Raw genomic sequence first — 20,586 nt, 5'->3', positions numbered from 1 at the left:
TTTCCCCTTTTGCTCCCATCACTGATGTCCCCATTTGTTCTTTTATCTTTTGCACATCTTTTTAATCCTCCCTAAAGTTTAATGATACTCTCTCACCCCCTTTCTCCTTTACCTTCTTTTTCAACTCCTGCACCTTCCTCTTGGCCTCCTGCTGCTTTCTCTTATACATCTCCCAATCATTTGCATTCCTTCCTTGTAAGTACCACCCAAACACTCTCATTTTCTCTTCCACTAGCAACTTCACCTCATCCCACCACTCTCTACCCTTTTTATCTTCCCACCTCTCTCTTACCACATGCAGCTCTTGCACATGCCATCACTGCTTCCCAAAACACCTCCCATTCCTCACTCACTTCCTTCATTTCATTTGCTCTTACCTTTTGCCATTCTACACTCAACCTCTCTTGGTATTTCTTCACACATGTCTCCTTTCCAAGCTCACTTACTCTCACCACTCTCCTCTTTCTGACATTGTCTCCTCTTTTTCGGAAGCCTCTATAAAATTTTACCTTGGCCTCCACCAGCTGCCCATCTTAGCACATATATATCCAAAAGTCTCTTTTTTACATGCCCATCAATTAATTTGTAATCTAATGATGCCCAATGACCATCTCTCCTACTCACGTATGTGTACTTATGTATATCTCTCTTTTTATACCAGGTATTCCCAGTCACCAGTCTTTTTTCAGCACACAACTTCACAAGCTCTTCACGATTTTTATTCATAACTTTGACTTCCCCATGTGCACCAATTATAGCCTCAACAGCCACATTATTTACCTTCACATTTAAATCACTCATCACTGATACCTGGTCTCAAGCACCAAAACTTCTGACACACTCTACTGCTCCCAAAACACTTGCCTCTCATTAATGGCTAGGTGCATAAGCACCAATAATCACCCATCTTTTGTCATCCTCTTTCAGTTTTACCTACATCAGTCTTGAATTTACTTTCTTATACCCAATCACACACTCACATAACTCCTGCTTCAAGAGTAGTGCTGCTCCTTCGTTATCTCTTGTCATCTCACTAGCCCCCGACTTTACTCCTGAGACTTTTTCAAACCAATCTTCCTGTTTACCCTTGAGCTTTGTTTCACTCAGAGTCAGAACATCCAGGTTTCTTTCCTCAAGCAAAGTACCTATCTCTCCTCTCTTGTCATTTTGGTTACATCTACACACATTCAGACACCCCAGTCTGAGCCTTCGAGGAGGATGAGCACTTCCTGCTTGACTCCATCTGTTTCCTCTTTTAGATGTTGAAATACAAGTGGAGGGTTCCAGCCCATCGTTCCTGACTCCTTTTGTCACCTTCTACGATATATGGGAATACATAGTTACATGTTACTTATGCCCCTCTTGAAATTAATGTATGAAATAATGTTCAGTTTACAACACTGCCAGGTGATGATGCGTCCACCCTAATGATGTAATTGCACATTTCTCTTTGCAATCATAATGACACTCAGTAATATTTACTGCATAATCATTTATTATTTATTTTTATTATACTTTGTCGCTGTCTCCCGCGTTAGCGAGGTAGCGCGAGGAAACAGACGAAAGAATGGCCCAACCCACCCACATGCTCATGTATATACACACATGACCACACACACACATACGTTCCTATGAATCTCAACATATACATAAATATACACACTCAGACATATACATATATATACACGCACATAATTCATACTGTCTGCCCTTATTCATTCCCATCGCCACCCCATCACACATGAAACGACAACCCCCTCCCCCTGCATGTGCATGAAGTAGTGCTAGGGAAAGACAACAAAGGACACATTCTTTCACACTCAGTCTCTAGCTGTCATGTATAATGCACTGAAACCACAGCTCCCTTTCCACATCCAGGCCCCACAAAACTTTCCATGGTTTACCCCAGATGCTTCACATGCCTGGTTCAATCCATTGACAGCATGTCAACCCCGGTATACCACATCGTTCCAATTCACTCTATTCCTTGCACGCCTTTCACCCTCCTGCATGTTCAGACCCTGATCACTCAAAACCTTTTTCGCTCCATTTTTCCACCTCCAATTTGGTCTCCCACTTCACGTTCCCTCCACCTCTGACACATATATCCTCTTTGTCAATCTTTCCTCACTCATTCTCTCCATGTGACCAAACCATTTTAAAACACCCTCTTCTGCTCTCTCAACCACACCCTTTTTATTACCACACATTTCTCTTACCCTTTCATTACTTACTCGATCAAACCACCTCACACCACATATTGTCCTCAGACATCTCATTTCCAGCACATCCATCCTCCTTCCCACAACTCTATCTATAGCCCACGCCTCGCAACCATATAACATTGTTTGAACCACAATTCCTTCAAACACACCCATTTTTGCTTTCCAAGATAACGTTCTTGACTTCCACACATTTTTCAACACTCCCATAACTTTCACCCCCTCCTCCACCCTATGATTCACTTCCGCTTCCATGGTTCCATCTGCTGCCAAATCCACTCCCAGATTAGATATCTAGAACACTTCACTTCCTCCAGTTTTTCTCCATTCAAACTTACCTCCCAATTGACTTGTCCCTCAACCCTACTGTACCTAATAACCTTGCTCTTTTTCACATTTACTCTCAGCTTTCTTCTTTCACACACTTTACCAAACTCAGTCACCAGCTTCTGCAGTTTCTCACAAGAATCAGCCACCAGCGCTGTATCATTAGCGAACAACAGCTGACTCACTTCCCAAGCTCTCTCATCCACAACAGACTGCATACTTGCCCCTCTTTCCAAAACTCTTGCATTCACCTCCCTAACAACCCCATCCATAAACAAATTAAACAACCATGGAGACATCACACACCCCTGCCGCAAACCAACATTCACTGAGAACCAATCACTTTCCTCTCTTTTTACACGTACACATGCCTTACATCCTTGATAAAAACTTTTCACTGCTTCTAACAACTTGCCTCCCACACCATATATTTTTAATACCTTCCACAGAGCATCTCTATCAACTCTTATCATGTGTCTTCTCCAGATCCATGAATGCTACATACAAATCCATTTGCTTTTCTAAGTATTTCTCACATACATTTTTCAAAGCAAACACCTGGTCCACACATCCTGTACCACTTCTGAAACCACACTGCTCTTCCCCAGTCTGATGCTCATTACATGCCTTCACCCTCTCAATCAATACCCTCCCATATAATTTCCCAGGAATACTCAACAAACTTATACCTCTGTAATTTGAGCACTCACTTTTATCCCCTTTGCCTTTGTACAATGGCACTGTGCAAGCATTCCGCCAATCCTCAGGGACCTCGCCATCAGTCATACATACATTAAATAACCTTACCAACCAGTCAACAATACAGTCACCCCCTTTTTTGATAAATTCCACTGCAATACCATCCAAACCTGCTGCCTTGCCAGCTTTCATCTTCCACAAAGCTTTTACTACCTCTTCTCTGTTTACCAAATCATTTTCCCTAACCCTCTCACTTTGCATACCACCTCGACCAAAACACCCTATATCTGCCACTCTATCATCAAACACATTCAACAAACCTTCAAAATACTCACTCCATCTCCTTCTCACATCACCACTACTTGTTATCACCTCCCCATTTGCGCCCTTCACTGAAGTTCCCATTTGTTCCCTTGTCTTACGCACTTCATTTACCTCCTTTCAAAACATCTTTTTATTCTCCCTAGAATTTGATGATACTCTCTCAGCCCAACTCTTATTTGCCCTCTTTTTCACTTCTTGCACCTTTCTCTTGACCTGTATCTTTCATTTATACATCTCCCAGTCATTTGCATTATTTCCCTGCAAAAATCGTCCAAAGGCCTCTCTCTTCCCGTTCACTAATAATCTTACTTCTTCATCCCACCACTCACTACCCTTTCTAATCTGCTCACCTCCCACGCTTCTCATGCCACAAGCATCTTTTGTGCAAGCCATCACTGCTTCCCTAAATAAATCCCATTCTTCCCCCACTCCCCTTACGTCCTTTGTTCTCACTTTTTTCCATTCTGTACTCAGTCTCTCCTGGTACTTCCTCTCACAAGCCTCCTTCCCAAGCTCACATACTCTCACCACTCTCTTCACCCCAACATTCTCTCATCTGAAAACCTCTACAAATCTTCACCTTCACCTCCACAAGATAATGATCAAACATCCCTCCAGTTGCACCTCTCAGCACATTAACATCCAAAAATCTCTCTTTCGTGTGCTTGTCAATTAACACGTTATCCAATAAAGCTCTCTGGCCATCTCTCCTACTTACATATGTATACTTATGTGTATTCCCAATCGCCAGTCCTTTTTCAGCACATAAATCTACAAGCTCTTCACCATTTCCATTTACAACACTGAACACCCCATTTACACCAATTATTCCCTCAACTGCCACATTACTCACCTTTGCATTCAAATCACCCATCACTATAACCTGGTCTCGTGCATCAAAACTACTAACACACTCACTCAGCTGCTCCCAAAACACTTGCCTCTCATGATCTTTCTTCTCATGCCCAGGTGCATATGCACCAATAATCACCCATCTCTCTCCATCCACTTTCAGTTTTACCCATATCAATCTAGAGTTTACTTTCTTACACTCTATCACATACTCCCACCCTGGGGATAGGGGAGAAAGAATACTTCCCACGCATTCCTCACTTGTCATAGAAGGCGACTAAAGGGGGATGGGAGGGGGGCTAGAAACCCTCCCCTCCTTGTATTTTAACTTTCTAAACGGGGAAACAGAAGAAGGAGTCACGCAAGGAGTGCTCATCCTCCTCGAAGGCTCAGATTGGGGTATCTAAATGTGTGTGGATGTAACCAAGATGAGAAAAAAGGAGCAATAGGTAGTGTGTTTGAGGAAAGGAACCTGGATGTTTTGGCTCTGAGTGAAACAAAGCTCAAGGGTAAAGGGGAAGAGTGGTTTGGGAATGTCTTTAGAGTAAAGTCAGGGGTTGGTGAGAGGACAAGAGCAAGGGAAGGGGTAGCACTACTCCTGCATGATAATATTTTACACATTTTCTTTAGTGCCTAGGCAGCAAAAATATATCGTACATCCCCTTCATAGTATTTTGGTGTTACTAAGAAGCTGAGTTGAAAGGATATAGGCAAAGATGTGGAAACACTGGCATCTTTGTCTAAGATGCCATTTGTTGTTTCCTGACTTATTTCTTTGTTGTTTACCATGCCTAGGATTTTTAAATGCTCCAAATGCACTAAAGGTTTAGAAGTGACATTGGACTTCACCAGTTATGGAGACTCATTTGTCATGGCTGCCCCCTCAAGGGAGTTCCCAAAAGGAATGGGCATCAGAAACATAGATATATAAATGGAACTGTATATTGCCCATACCATATATGGCACATCAGCAGTCGATGGGTTTAGACAAGCCAATGATGCAGTGTAAAGTCTGCATGGCAGATTATCATGAAGTGGTATTTTATTTAGTAGTCTTAAGTTTCCAGCAATAGCATTTGAATATCTTGATTATTTTGGTTGCTGTTATGGAGATGTATTACCAGTACTACCTACCTAGGTATTGAGAGGATTAGTGATGGATGTTTAGTAGGCCAGCTTTTCAATGGTTGTCAAGCTACACTCCTCTGGCCCAGTTAGCTTTCTTTTCTTTCTGCCTCACCCACACATGGATTACTGGCATTCTGTCCACAAACATACAGTCTCTCATTGTTATTTTTAACACTTGGCAACACTTATCTCGCACAGCTCATTCTTTGTAACTTTAGATTTCCCCGTAATGAGCACTGTATGCTAACTCTACCTTTCGGTAAAGTGGTAAGAGCAGTAGATAGAAGTAGTAGGTAGGAACATTTAGGCAGGATCATTAGGTTGAAACATTAGAAGTATTAGTTAGGAACATTAAGCAGGAACTTTCGGCATAAGTAGTTGGTAGGGACATTGGATCTCTGCAAATGCTGCACTTGAGTTGCCCTCTGCTTGTGGCCTGTTAAGGATGAGGCAATAAGGCCAAGAAGCAGCTCTGGAGATCACTCTTATGGAGACTCTATTGCCATGGCCACTCCCTTGAGGGAGCTCCAGTTGGGATCAGGCATCAGAGATAAAGATAGATAGCTCCTATGCTTCTCAAACCATCATCAGTTAATTGATTTTATGTTGATATGGACTTTAGGATACGAGCTACATAATTCATATTGCTTCTTTTATGAAATTTTCTCTAGCAGAATTGAATTTTTAAGTTTGTGATATCTTGCACACAGGAATAGATTGCAGTTATTCTTATGTCATGTAAAATTAGGTATGTTGTCATTGTCAAATAGTCAACATTTATAAGTATAATGTATAAGTGTATATATGTTCTTTTTACTGTCAGGTGGTGAAGCATTGTAACCAAATGGTGTCTGCTGGAAGACAGTTCAATCAGGAGCAAGAGTAAGTGTTTGCTACATGTTTTCATTTTCATATTGCATTTCTTATGAATGATAAGATATTCATGTTTGCACATGAACCAAGAATTATTTTAATTTTTCAGGTAATGGAGGACAAAGAATATATAACATAAAGTCAGTAAAAAGAAAATTAGAAAGGTGATGCTTATGAATAAAAGGAAGGCAGATGATTGTTTCTGGTGATTATAAAAAATGTTTACGAAGGTATATTAAGATAAGATGTCTTTATTGTCAAATTGTATACATGACAAAAATTTTTTTATGGCTAGAAGCTTAATTCAAGGTTAAAAAGTTTAATGATTATAAAATAAAGGATATAAAATATCACATAAAAGACATACAAATATCACATAAAGTATCATCTATTGCACTCAGGAGCTCTATCACAGAGGAGTTACAGCATCTTTAGATGGTTAAACAGTAGGTTGCTTTTTGGTACAAATGATTTCTTGAATCTGTCGGTGTGCCTGATAGACAATCCTCTTCCTGATCTTAAAAATACACAGTATAGGTGTAGAGGATGGGTTGCATCTTGCATGATCTTCTCCACTTACTCATTACACATTCCTGTTACAGCATTTTTAATGTTTTAGTGCTTGCACCCAATTTTCTAGCTTTCTTAACAATTTTCTCAAGTTTACTTTTGTCTTTACTGTTTAGCTTGCCTTACCAGGTGGTAATTGAAAAACATAAAATTGATTCTGTAGTTGACTAATATAAAAGATTGATTGTTGTGTTGTCTATATGTAGATTATTTAAGATATGTGCGAATTGCAATTTTTATGACATATCTTATGCATCATATCAGTATTTGCAACACCCTTTAACTGGTCATCTATAATAAAACCTTGATACTTGTACTGACACTCTCCTTCTACATTTTCATCTTCATCTGTAATTAAGTCTGTTACATTTAGTTTTTTGTCCTAAAATCTGTTATCATCTCTTTTTCTTTACATTCAGGTGCAGATGATTTGTTTTACACCACTCAGCAAAGCAACTAACCTGTGCAATAGAATCACTACAATTATAATTTACCCTTTTTTATGATTACCTTATCATCAGCATATATTGAAATAGTGCCATTGCTTAAAACACTTCTGCAGTCATCAGTATACGAGCAGAACAGAGTGGGGGACATAACGCATCCCTGGGGTGCACCTGTATTGAAAGAGGAGAGAAAGGTGTAAAAGAGAGGTTTATGTTAGGAATAAGAGAGAAGTAGATAAGTCTAGGAGACAGCTTGTAACTGAGGAAAAAAGTTTGTCTGAGATGGTTAGAGTAGTTTAAGAGATTGATTGGAAATGCTGTAAAAAAAAAAATCACGTCTGTGCAATAGGAGTAGAAGTAAGGAAGGATCAGAATAATTGTACTCTTTGAGGTATCCAGTGTGACATTACAAACTTCAGCAACTTTCTGAATTTGGCATTGTGAAGGTACTAGTTCTCATTGGTAAATGGTACTTTTGTGTGCAGAATTCCCCAATCTGTTGTCTGGGTGCTACTCAGGTATCTATGCATTATCATAGTACTTTATGTGTTCAGTTTTAAATGCTTTGCAGAAGATGAAAGCCGGCAAGGCAGCAGGTTTGGATGGTATTGTAGTGGAATTTATTAAAAAAGGGGGTGACTGTATTGTTGACTGGTTGGTAAGGTCATTTAATGTATGTATGATTCATGGTGAGGTGCCTGAGGATTGGCGGAATGCTTGCATAGTGCCATTGTACAAAGGCAAAGGGGATAAGAGTGAGTGCTCAAATTACAGAGGTATAAGTTTGTTGAGTATTTCTGGTAAATTATATGGGAGGATATTGATTGAGAGGGTGAAGGCATGTACAGAGCATCAGATTGGAGAAGAGTAGTGTGGTTTCAGAAGTGGTACAGGATGTGTGGATCAGGTGTTTGCTTTGAAGAATGTCACTTTCTCCTATCAAGCTATATCACTGCTATCTTTAAAAAACTCATAACAATGAAATAATGGCTCTCTCACCCACAGAGAAAGGCTTTAGACCCAATCACTCCATTACTAAGAGTCCCCCATACAACAACAGCTCACTTGTGACGTTTCACACATGCAACTTTAAGAATCAGACTATAATCTCAGATAACAACATGCAGCACATTGTAGATTACAAGAGATCTGAAAAAATAATGTACTTGGAAGCAGAAAAATCTCCAAGAGGAAAGGGTAGATAAATCTACCACATACAACTTTATAATCATGGGGTAAATGAAAATGCTGACCAACACAAAACGAAACTATGGCCCTCATTATTGATATGGGTCCCAACCATAAATGGGCCGTCTTGTTCTCTATAGTGTCTACAAATATTTCATGTGTCTTGGGAGTTTAGAGCAAAAGAAAGAGATATTATCATGCACCTAAAACTGATAGCTTTTTCAAAAGGCCAAGGAACAAATCTTCATCTCAAACTCAAACAGTTACTGAATCATATTTGTTCAGTTGATGATATAGTACTCCTCCCTCTTCCTCCCACCAACCCTCACAACCTCATCCCACTCCACCACAATCTCAAACACTTGTCACCCCATTAACAGCCTGTATGTATGACACTTTTCAATGAACCATTCACTGTGGCTGTCCCATAAACATGACAGATAAGTTGTATGCATGGCAACACTTACTACTGTAAATTCTCAACTGTGATGGCTCATCACACTACTAAGTTTGGTTTTACAATGTTGTCATAGCATTTCTAGAGGCATATACGCTACAAAGAAAGGGCAAGTGGGTTTAAGCCTGCTGTAGTGAATGAGTTATATATTGTCAAAAATAAATGATGAGAGCATGGTGAGCTGCTCTTAAAATGTTTCACATATATTCCATACTTAGGAGATGTGGTTGTTAACCCCTTTAGACAACAGGTTCTAAAAGTCTGTTTACCAACACATTTCTCAGTGACATCATTTCGCCTGCAAGCAGAGATCCTCTACCTCGGGGATTTCAATGTTCACCATAGGGAGTGGTTGAATTCCTCCCATACAGATGATTGAAGGATTGAAGCCCTTATGTCCTCCATTCTCAATGATTTAGAGCAAATTATCCCCCCACCCCCACCCATATTCCTGACTGCTGTGACCACTCTCCTAATACTGTGTGGATCTGTTCTTCACCTCTAGTCCATCCTGCTGTATGCACACAATCTCGCCCCCAATTGGTTCATCTGATCCCACTCTCATAAATGTATCTACTCTTACAGCACCTCCTCTTCTAGCAGCCCCTTCTAAGCATAAATACTGACACCTCAACAAAGCTGACTGGAAAACTTAAATAAATTCTTTTCTAACTTTCCTCTGATAAATTACCATTTCTTATGTGGTGATGCTTCTGACTCTGCCAAAGGGATAGCAGAGACTGTTCTTGTAGGAATGGAAGCATTTACCCCCTCTTCCTCCAAAACAACCTCTTCATCCAATCCATGGCTCAACCATTCCTATTTAGAGGCTATTCAGTGAAGGGATCAGATATTTGGGGCTTGGAAAATCTCTCCTTCCTCTACCTCCCATTCATCTTTTACCACAGCCCGTAATCACTGCAAGCACATTATCCATGAGGCAAAGCATACCTTTATTCAAAGGAAGTGCGATAACCTCTCCCCTTTATCATCTGATAGGTCTTTCTGAAAGAGGAAAGATTTTGGTAAGTTATGTGTTGCTGCCCTTGACATACGCAAAAGTTTTGACGGTGTAGAATCGAGGTCCCATCTCTGATCTCCTCTCTTGGCTTCCCTCCCACACTTTGTGTTTTTTTTTCTTTTTTTTTTCAACAATATCCTCTCCTCCACATATAGACAAATGCACTCCTATGCTGATGACTCAACAATGCTTTCATCCACATCCTTCAATTCTGCTCCTCCTTCTCTCACTTGATCTGCATCTCATCTTGACATAGCTTCTTCAATAAATTCAGACTTGGAAATGGGAAATGATATCTCAGTGGGGCAGATGAAATCCAGTTAAGTTTAATGCCTCCAAGACCCTGTTTCTACCCATCTCCCTAATGAAAACCCCTCACAACTTTTGTCTCTCCTTTAACAGTTCTGTAATTCCCTCTTGACTTTATGAACATACTTGATATTACTTTAATATTCAATCTTCCTTGGAAACCCCACATTATAGGAATAGCTATGTCTGCCTCTAAGAAAAGTGTCCTGTTTAGATATCGAAAACTTCTTTTCTTCACAATAGTTGCTCCGTTTATACAGATGATTGATTCATCCTTGTGGGGAGTACTGCTCTTAAACCTGGGGTGGTTCTAGCTCTCCAACCTTACTTGACAGAGTTAAGTCAAAAGCAGTCTGACTTATAAAAAATCGCAGGCTAACTTTCAAACATGACCCTCTTGCCGTACACTGCTACGTTTGTTCACTTTTCCCCTTTCTATAGGTGTTACTTTGGTTTTTGCTGGCTGCTTGTGTGCCACTACCATTAGCTAGACCACACAATACTCAGCAAGCTACTGCATCACATGATTACTGTGCAGCCATCAGCAACTCAAGAGTGGGCTGTTTTGATAACTGCTTCTTTCCTTACAAGCCAAAGCTTTGGAACTCTCTACCTTTTCAAGTCTTTCCAAATAACTATGACCTGGCACATTTCAAAAGACAGGCTTCTAAAATTTGTAAATACCTTTCCCTTGTATTTTCTTGTTCCTTCTCATAGTTCTCTCTATATTTCAATTAAGGCCCATCCTTGATATGGACTTTTGTCTGTGACTGGAGCTTTAAAAAAAAAGGGAGGCTTGGGGGCTCCAATACCACACTGTACATGGAGCTCGCACAACACATCCTACACATCTTCAACCAGCCACACCAAATTTTGGCATAAGATATCAGCATTGCATGTGATGGCCCCAAATGGTACTCGACACCACATTCCACAAAAAAGACAGTGTAAAGGTAGAAGCATGAGTGGACGCCTTTGTTTTATTTGATATGGCAACTTATTGTGCATTATGGAAAAGTAACAACATACTTTTATTTTTATGGAAAGTACAGGTATCACTTTTAACATGTTAAACATGAGTTCAGGTTTTATGTGAATGAGCTAAGAGGCTGTCTGCATCTATCTACCCCATATAAGAAAATGGAACTAGACATATGCACTTGATTCTTCCCATATAAGTAAATGGGTTGAGTTATAAACCTGATCCTTCCCATTAAAGAAAGTGGGAGTAGTTGCATCTGACCCTCTTCATGCAAGACATTTGATTCGAGTTAAAGTATATGATTCACCCCATGTACAGAAGGTAATTAAGTAGGATGTACAATGTAAAGCAAACTGAATAGGTGGGATTGTTTATGACTGGATGAAGTGGTTGTGATCTTATTTTTAATTTTTTAAAGCTTAATGGTATTCTGCTTTGCACTACCTTGTTCTGGATTTTTAAATGTCATCATTGAGAAAATTATACTTCATTGCAGGTGGAAAAATTATCAGGTTATAATCATTTGTGATTTAAACATTACTACTTTTATCCATTTCAGACAACTGATTCATACTCTATGGGACTTAGCAGGGTATTTTGGCAGCGATACCAGTGTACAATCAGCGCTGAATCGTATGTTGGTTGCTCTTGGAGAAGCTGCTAAATATCATGCAATATTAGTTGACCAGGCTGCCCGTGCTGTGACAAAGAATCTTGCAAGTTTTATAAAGAAGTGAGTAGATGTTATCTTAAACACCAGCACATCATCTATTGCAAAACAAATATAAAGGGCCCTTTGGGGGATATTCAGTGCTTTTATTTTTAGGCCAGCATATATGCCATCTTTGTTTACATAACTGATATATATTGCTGCCATGTAGGTTATCAGAACATTACTTGACCTGTTGACAAAGAGTCCCTTATTCTGATAGCATGCACACACACACACACACACACACACACACACACACACACACACAAAAAAAAAAAATATTTTGTCAGTTAGACAGCATCTAATCAGACTAAGGGGCTCCTAAGAGGACGGAGCCCACTTTTAGGCTAGGAGGAGTGTCCCAAGGGGTGACAACGAAGGACTCTCCTTACGTTTCAGGATAGAGGGCACTTACATAGGGAGTCAGAGCTCAAAATGTGCCCCGAGGGGGCTCCGTCACTTTTTGCTCCTTACCTCTCAGCATAGCGTGCAGAGAGTGTAGGAGGGCAAGTACTAGGCAAGTAGCATACAGCAGAGGAACTGATTAACAGATTCAAAAGTGTTTATATAATTTAAGATGCTATAACCTCAGCAGTGGTTTGGAGAGGAAGTTTTAGAAAAGACTAACAGAACGCTAACAGGTCTTGACCCTCCCAGGTCTCATGGTCCATATTTGATTTCACCATATATGCAGAAGTTGGATGCAGGTACACTGGATGAATTTTGTAAATTACTGTTCATGACGTTATTGGCAAGAGGTAAAGTACCAAGTGAGTGTAAAGGGCAAACATCATACCTGTCTTTGAGAATCTATCAATCTATCTATCTATATATCTGATGCCCGTTCCATTAGGGAACTCCTTTAATGGAGTGCCCACATCAAGAGAATCTCCTTAACTGGTGAACATCAGTGCTGCCTCTTATCCTTTTAGTGGCTCACCCTCACCAGGCCACTGGCAGAGGGCAATTCTAGTGTAGTGTTTCCAGAGGCTCCTACCTAGTGTTCCTACCAGCTACTTCTACCCATTGTTCCAACCTACTGCTTCTACTGAATCTACCAAATGCTCCCACCTTAATGTTCTTACGTACTACATTTGCCCAATGCTCCTGTTTAATGCTGCTTTCTACTGCTTCTGTCTTTTGCTCCAGCCACTTTGCCTAAAGGTAGGTCTAGCACATAGCACACTGCAGAAAAATCTAGTGTTACAAAGAATGATTTGTGTGAGTTAAATGTTGTCAAGTGTCCTGTGTGACAAGGGGAGCTTATATGTTTGTGGACAAAATGCCAGCATTCCATATGTGATTAAGGTCAGAGGAGTGCAGCTTGACAACCATTGAAGTGCTAGCTGACTATGCAGATGTCATAACCCTTCTGATACTATGACAAGTATGAGAAGGGAGACTGGAAGGAGGCTCTGAACAACAGACTGTTCTCACTGTTGAGTGTGGTCTGTAAGGTTCTGGATAAGTTAATAAAAAAACAAATGGATGATTTTCTACAAAGTAGAAACTACCTAAGCAAGGGACAGCACAGGTAGAGAGAAAGATCATGTGTAACAAACCTCTTAGATTTTATGAGATAGTGAACTCTATCAAAGACAAAAGGAAGGCTGAAGGGATTGTTTCATCTGAACTGCCAGAAATGATTTGATGCTGAACTGCAGGGGAAGCTGATTAAGAAAATGGATTGCCAGTCATCACATCAGTTGCTACTTTGAATGATGGTGTGCTCCTTCTTTCATTGAAAGATACTATTTTCTATATGTTTACTCAGCCTAGGTTGCCAGGTATCACTACTGTCCACCAGAAAGTGTTGAGGAATATTTGTCCCCAACTGTACATGCAATTTTTTTTTTTTTTTTTTTTTTTTATACTTTGTCGCTGTCTCCCGCGTTTGCGAGGTAGCGCAAGGAAACAGACGAAAGAAATGGCCCAACCCCCCCCCCCCCCCCCCATACACATGTACATACACACGTCCACACACGCAAATATACATACCTACACAGCTTTCCATGGTTTACCCCAGACGCTTCACATGCCTTGATTCAATCCACTGACAGCACGTCAACCCCTGTATACCACATCGCTCCAATTCACTCTATTCCTTGCCCTCCTTTCACCCTCCTGCATGTTCAGGCCCCGATCACACAAAATCTTTTTCACTCCATCTTTCCACCTCCAATTTGGTCTCCCTCTTCTCCTCGTTCCCTCCACCTCTGACACATATATCCTCTTGGTCAATCTTTCCTCACTCATTCTCTCCATGTGCCCAAACCATTTCAAAACACCCTCTTCTGCTCTCTCAACCACGCTCTTTTTATTTCCACACATCTCTCTTACCCTTATGTTACTTACTCGATCAAACCACCTCACACCACACATTGTCCTCAAACATCTCATTTCCAGCACATCCATCCTCCTGCGCACAACTCTATCCATAGCCCACGCCTCGCAACCATACAACATTGTTGGAACCACTATTCCTTCAAACATACCCATTTTTGCTTTCCGAGATAATGTTCTCGACTCCCACACATTTTTCAAGGCTCCCAAAATTTTCGCCCCCTCCCCCACCCTATGATCCACTTCCGCTTCCATGGTTCCATCCGCTGACAGATCCACTCCCAGATATCTAAAACACTTCACTTCCTCCAGTTTTTCTCCATTCAAACTCACCTCCCAATTGACTTGACCCTCAACCCTACTGTACCTAATAACCTTGCTCTTATTCACATTTACTCTTAACTTTCTTCTTCCACACACTTTACCAAACTCAGTCACCAGCTTCTGCAGTTTCTCACATGAATCAGCCACCAGCGCTGTATCATCAGCGAACAACAACTGACTCACTTCCCAAGCTCTCTCATCCCCAACAGACTTCATACTTGCCCCTCTTTCCAGGACTCTTGCATTTACCTCCCTAACAACCCCATCCATAAACAAATTAAACAACCATGGAGACATCACACACCCCTGCCGCAAACCTACATTCACTGAGAACCAATCACTTTCCTCTCTTCCTACACGTACACATGCCTTACATCCTCGATAAAAACTTTTCACTGCTTCTAACAACTTGCCTCCCACACCATATATTCTTAATACCTTCCATAGAGCATCTCTATCAACTCTATCATATGCCTTCTCCAGATCCATAAATGCTACATACAAATCCATTTGCTTATTTGCAATATTTTTATTATTAAATCTCTGAACAGCTTTCAGAAGTCTCACATGAGCATCTTATAGAATCAGAACATTCCAAGGAGCTTTCCTATATACTTTCTTGTATCCATTTATCAAATCTGTTAATGCTTCATAACCATCTTTCTTTTTATTACAGTTTGAGTATCCCTTATCCAAAATGCCTGGGACCAGAAGTTTTTTTTTTTTTTTGGGGGGGGGGGGGTTTAGAATATTTTCATATACATAATGAGATATCCCTGGGGATAGGGGAGAAAGAATGATTCCCATGTATTCCCTGTATGTTGTAGAAGGTGACTAAAAGGAGAGAGAGCAGGGAGCTGGAAATCCTCCCCTAACATTTTTTGATTTTGCAAAAAAAAAGGAACAGAGAAGGGGGCCAGGTAAGGATATTCCCTCTTAAGACTCAGCCCTCTGTTCTTAACACAACCTTGTTAACATGGGAAATGGTGAATATGTATAAAAAAACAAAAAAGGAGATTTCTTAGAGATGGGACCTAAGTTTAAACAAAAATTCCATATATTATTATTATTATTTATTTTTTATTATAATTTATTGCTGGCTCCTGTGTTAGCGAGGTAGCGCAAGGAAACAGACGAAAGAATGGCCCAACCCGCCCACATACACATGTATATACATACACGTCCACACACGCACATATACATACCTATACATCTCAATGTATACATATATATATACACACACACACACACACACACACACACATATACATATATACACATGTACATGATTCATACTGTCTGCCATTATTCATTCCCATCGCCACCCCGCCACACATGAAATGAAAACCCCCTCCCCCCTCATGTGTGCGAGGTAGCACTAGGAAAAGACAACAAAGGCCGCATTTGTTCACACACAGTCTCAAGCTGTCATGTATAATGTACCGAAACCACAGCTCCCTTTCCACATCCAGGCCCCACAAAACTTTTCATGGTTTACCCCAGATGCTTCACATGCCCTGGTTCAATCCATTGACAGCACGTTGACCCCGGTATACCACATCGTTCCAATTCACTCTATTCCTTGCACGCCTTTCACCCTCCTACATGTTCAGGTCTCAATCACTCATAATCTTTTTCACTCCATCTTTCCACCTCCAATTTGGTCTCCCACTTCTTGTTCCCTCCACCTCTGACACATACATCCTCTTCACCAATCTTTCCTCACTCATTCTCCCCATGTGACCAAACCATTTTAAAACACCCTCTTGTGCTCTCTCAACCACACTCTTTTTATTACCATACATCTCTCTTACCCTTTCATTACTTACTCAATCAAACCACCTCACACCACATTTAGTCCTCCAGCATCTCATTTCCAGCACATCCACCCTCCTCCGCACAACTCATATCTACAGCCCACGCCTCACAACTACATAACATTGTTGGAGCCACTATTCCTTCAAACATACCCATTTTCGCTTTCCAAGATAACGTTCTCGGCTTCCACACATTTTTCAACGCTCTCATAACTTTCGCCCCCTCCCCCACCCTATGATTCACTTCCGCTTCCATGGTTCCATCCATTGCCAAATCCACTCCCAGATATCTAAAACACTTCACTTCCTCCAGTTTTTCTCCATTCAAACTTACCTCCCAAATGACTTGTTCCTCAATCCCACTGTACCTAATAACTTTACTCTTATTCACATTTACTCTCAACTTTCTTCTTTCACACACTTTACCAAACTCAGTCACCAGCTTCTGCAGTTTCTCACATTAAACAGCCACCAGTGCTGTATCATCAGCGAACAACAACTGACTCACTTCCCAAGCTCTCTCATCCACAACAGACTTCATACTTGCCCCTCTTTCCAAAACTCTTGCATTCACCTCCCTAACAACCCCATCCATAAACAAATTAAACAACCATGGAGACATCACACACCCCTGCCGCAAACCTACATTCACTGAGAACCAATCACTTTCCTCTCTTCCTACACGTACACATGCCTTACATCCTTGATAAAAACTTTTCACTGCTTCTAACAACTTGCCTCCCACACCATATATTCTTAATACCTTCCACAGAGCATTTCTATCAACTCTATCATATGCCTTCTCCAGATCCATAAATGCTACATACAGATCCATATATATATATATTATATATATATATATTTCTTTCTTTCTTTTAAACTATTTGCCATTTCCTGCATTAGCGAGGTAGCGCTAAGAACAGAGGACTGGGCCTTTTTTGGAATATCCTCACCTGGCCCCCTCTGTTCCTTCTTTTGGAAAATTAAAAAAAAAAATAAAAAAGGGGAGGATTTCCAGCCCCCCCTCCCCTTTTAGTCGCCTTCTACGACACACAGGGAATACGTGGGAAGTATTTTTAATCCCCTATCCCCAGGGATAATATATATATATATATATAATATATATATATATATTATATATATATACCTGTGTGAGGAAGTACCAGGAGAGACTGAGTACAGAATGGAAAAAGGTGAGAACAATGGAAGTAAGGGGAGTGGGGGAGGAATGGGATGTATTTAGGAATCAGTGATGGATTGCGCAAAAGATGCTTGTGGCATGAGAAGAGTGGGAGGTGGGTTGATTAGAAAGGTAGTGAGTGTTTGGGATGAAGAAGTAAGAGTATTAGTGAAAGAGAAGAGAGAGGCATTTGGACGATTTTTGCAGGGAAAAAATGCAATTGAGTGGGAGATGTATAAAAGAAAGAGACAGGAGGTCAAGAGAAAGGTGCAAGAGGTGAAAAAAAAAAAAGGGCAAATGAGAGTTGGGGTGAGAGAGTATCATTAGATTTTAGGGAGAATAAAAAGATGTTCTGGAAGGAGGTAAATAAAGTGCGTAAGACAAGGGAGCAAATGGGAACTTCAGTGAAGGGCGCAAATGGGGAGGTGATAACAAGTATTGGTGATGTGAGAATGAGATGGAGTGAGTATTTTGAAGGTTTGTTGAATGTGTTTGATGATAGAGTGGCAGATATAGGGTGTTTTGGTGGAGGTGGTGTGCAAAGTGAGAGGGTTAGGAAAATGATTTGGTAAACAGAGAAGAGTAGTGAAAGCTTTGCGGAAGATGAAAGCCGGCAAGGCAGCAGGTTTGGATGGTATTGCAGTGGAATTTATTAAAAAAGGGGTTGACTGTATTGTTGACTGGTTGGTAAGGTTATTTAATGTATGTATGACTCATGGTGAGGTGCCTGAGGATTGGCGGAATGCATGCATAGTGCCATTGTACAAAGGCAAAGGGGATAAGAGTGAGTGCTCAAATTACAGAGGTATAAGTTTGTTGAGTATTCCTGGTAAATTATATGGGAGGGTATTGATTGAGAGGGTGAAGGCATGTACAGAGCATCAGATTGGGGAAGAGCAGTGTGGTTTCAGAAGTGGTAGAGGATGTGTGGATCAGGTGTTTGCTTTGAAGAATGTATGTGAGAAATACTTAGAAAAGCAAATGGATTTGTATGTAGCATTTATGGATCTGGAGAAGGCATATGATAGAGTTGATAGAGATGCTCTGTGGAAGGTATTAAGAATATATGGTGTGGGAGGAAAGTTGTTAGAAGCAGTGAAAAGTTTTTATCGAGGATGTAAGGCATGTGTACGTGTAGGAAGAGAGGAAAGTGATTGGTTCTCAGTGAATGTAGGTTTGCGGCAGGGGTGTGTGATGTCTCCATGGTTGTTTAATTTGTTTATGGATGGGGTTGTTAGGGAGGTAAATGCAAGAGTTTTGGAAAGAGGGGCAAGTATGAAGTCTGTTGGGGATGAGAGAGCTTGGAAGTGAGTCAGTTGTTGTTCGCTGATGATACAGCGCTGGTGGCTGATTCATGTGAGAAACTGCAGAAGCTGGTGACTGAGTTTGGTAAAGTGTGTGAAAGAAGAAAGTTAAGAGTAAATGTGAATAAGAGCAAGGTTATTAGGTACAGTAGGGTTGAGGGTCAAGTCAATTGGGAGGTGAGTTTGAATGGAGAAAAACTGGAGGAAGTGAAGTGTTTTAGATATCTGGGAGTGGATCTGGCAGCGGATGGAACCATGGAAGCAGAAGTGGATCATAGGGTGGGGGAGGGGGCGAAAATTCTGGGGGCCTTGAAGAATGTGTGGAAGTCGAGAACATTATCTCGGAAAGCAAAACTGGGTATGTTTGAAGGAATAGTGGTTCCAACAATGTTGTATGGTTGCGAGGCGTGGGCTATGGATAGAGTTGTGCGCAGGAGGATGGATGTGCTGGAAATGAGATGTTTGAGGACAATGTGTGGTGTGAGGTGGTTTGATCGAGTGAGTAACGTAAGGGTAAGAGAGATGTGTGGAAATAAAAAGAGCGTGGTTGAGAGAGCAGAAGAGGGTGTTTTGAAGTGGTTTGGGCACATGGAGAGAATGAGTGAGGAAAGATTGACCAAGAGGATATATGTGTCGGAGGTGGAGGGAACGAGGAGAAGAGGGAGACCAAATTGGAGGTGGAAAGATGGAGTGAAAAAGATTTTGTGTGATAGGGGCCTGAACATGCAGGAGGTTGAAAGGAGGGCAAGGAATAGAGTGAATTGGAGCAATGTGGTATACCGGGGTTAACGTGCTGTCAGTGGATTGAATCAAGGTATGTGAAGCGTGTGGGGTAAACCATGGAAAGCTGTGTAGGTGTGTATATTTGCGTATATTTGTGTATAAATGCTACATACAAATCCATTTGCTTTTCTAAGTATTTTTCACATACATTCTTCAAAGCAAACACCTGATCCACACATCCTCTACCACTTCTGAAACCACACTGCTCTTCCCCAATCTGATGCTCTGTACATGCCTTCACCCTCTCAATCAATACCCTCCCATATAATTTACCAGGAATACTCAACAAACTTATACCTCTGTAATTTGAGCACTCACTCTCATCCCCTTTGCCTTTGTACAATGGCACTATGCACACATTCCACCAATCCTCAGGCAGGTGGGTTGTGCCATTCTTTTGTCTGTTTCCTTGTGCTACCTCACTAACACAGGAGACAGTGACAGAGCATAATGATAAATGATAAGTATTGATATTTTTTTTATACTTAATCCCTGTGTGGCAGGGGTAGTGACGGAAAAAAAAAAAAATCGATTTATACCTACTTATACATACTCCGACTTATACATACACATGTATGCATTCATACTTGCTACCTTCATCCATTCCTGTTGCCATCCTGTCAGGAATGTAGAATAATAGCATCCCCCTCCAGCGAGTTATCCCCAGGAAAAGACAAAAAAGGCCACATTTGTTCACACTTAGTCTCTAGCTGTTCATGTGTAAT

General features: G+C 40.8%; 1 protein-coding gene across 2 annotated transcripts in view; it reads left to right on the top strand.

The window, feature by feature from the left end:
* The window catches only part of CenB1A (Centaurin beta 1A), a 243,769-nt gene that overhangs the window by 47,617 nt on the left and 175,566 nt on the right, over nucleotides 1–20,586 (top strand). For both annotated transcript variants that reach the window (XM_071658690.1, XM_071658691.1), the window contains exons 4-5: nucleotides 6,376–6,434; nucleotides 11,958–12,131. In XM_071658690.1, coding sequence (XP_071514791.1) covers nucleotides 6,376–6,434; nucleotides 11,958–12,131 — 233 coding nt within the window. The remainder of the gene's footprint in view (nucleotides 1–6,375; nucleotides 6,435–11,957; nucleotides 12,132–20,586) is intronic.

Source organism: Panulirus ornatus, chromosome 67, assembly GCF_036320965.1.
Source record: "Panulirus ornatus isolate Po-2019 chromosome 67, ASM3632096v1, whole genome shotgun sequence".
NCBI classification, from domain to species: Eukaryota; Metazoa; Arthropoda; class Malacostraca; order Decapoda; family Palinuridae; genus Panulirus; species Panulirus ornatus.
This window is presented reverse-complemented; position numbering and strand designations above follow the sequence as displayed.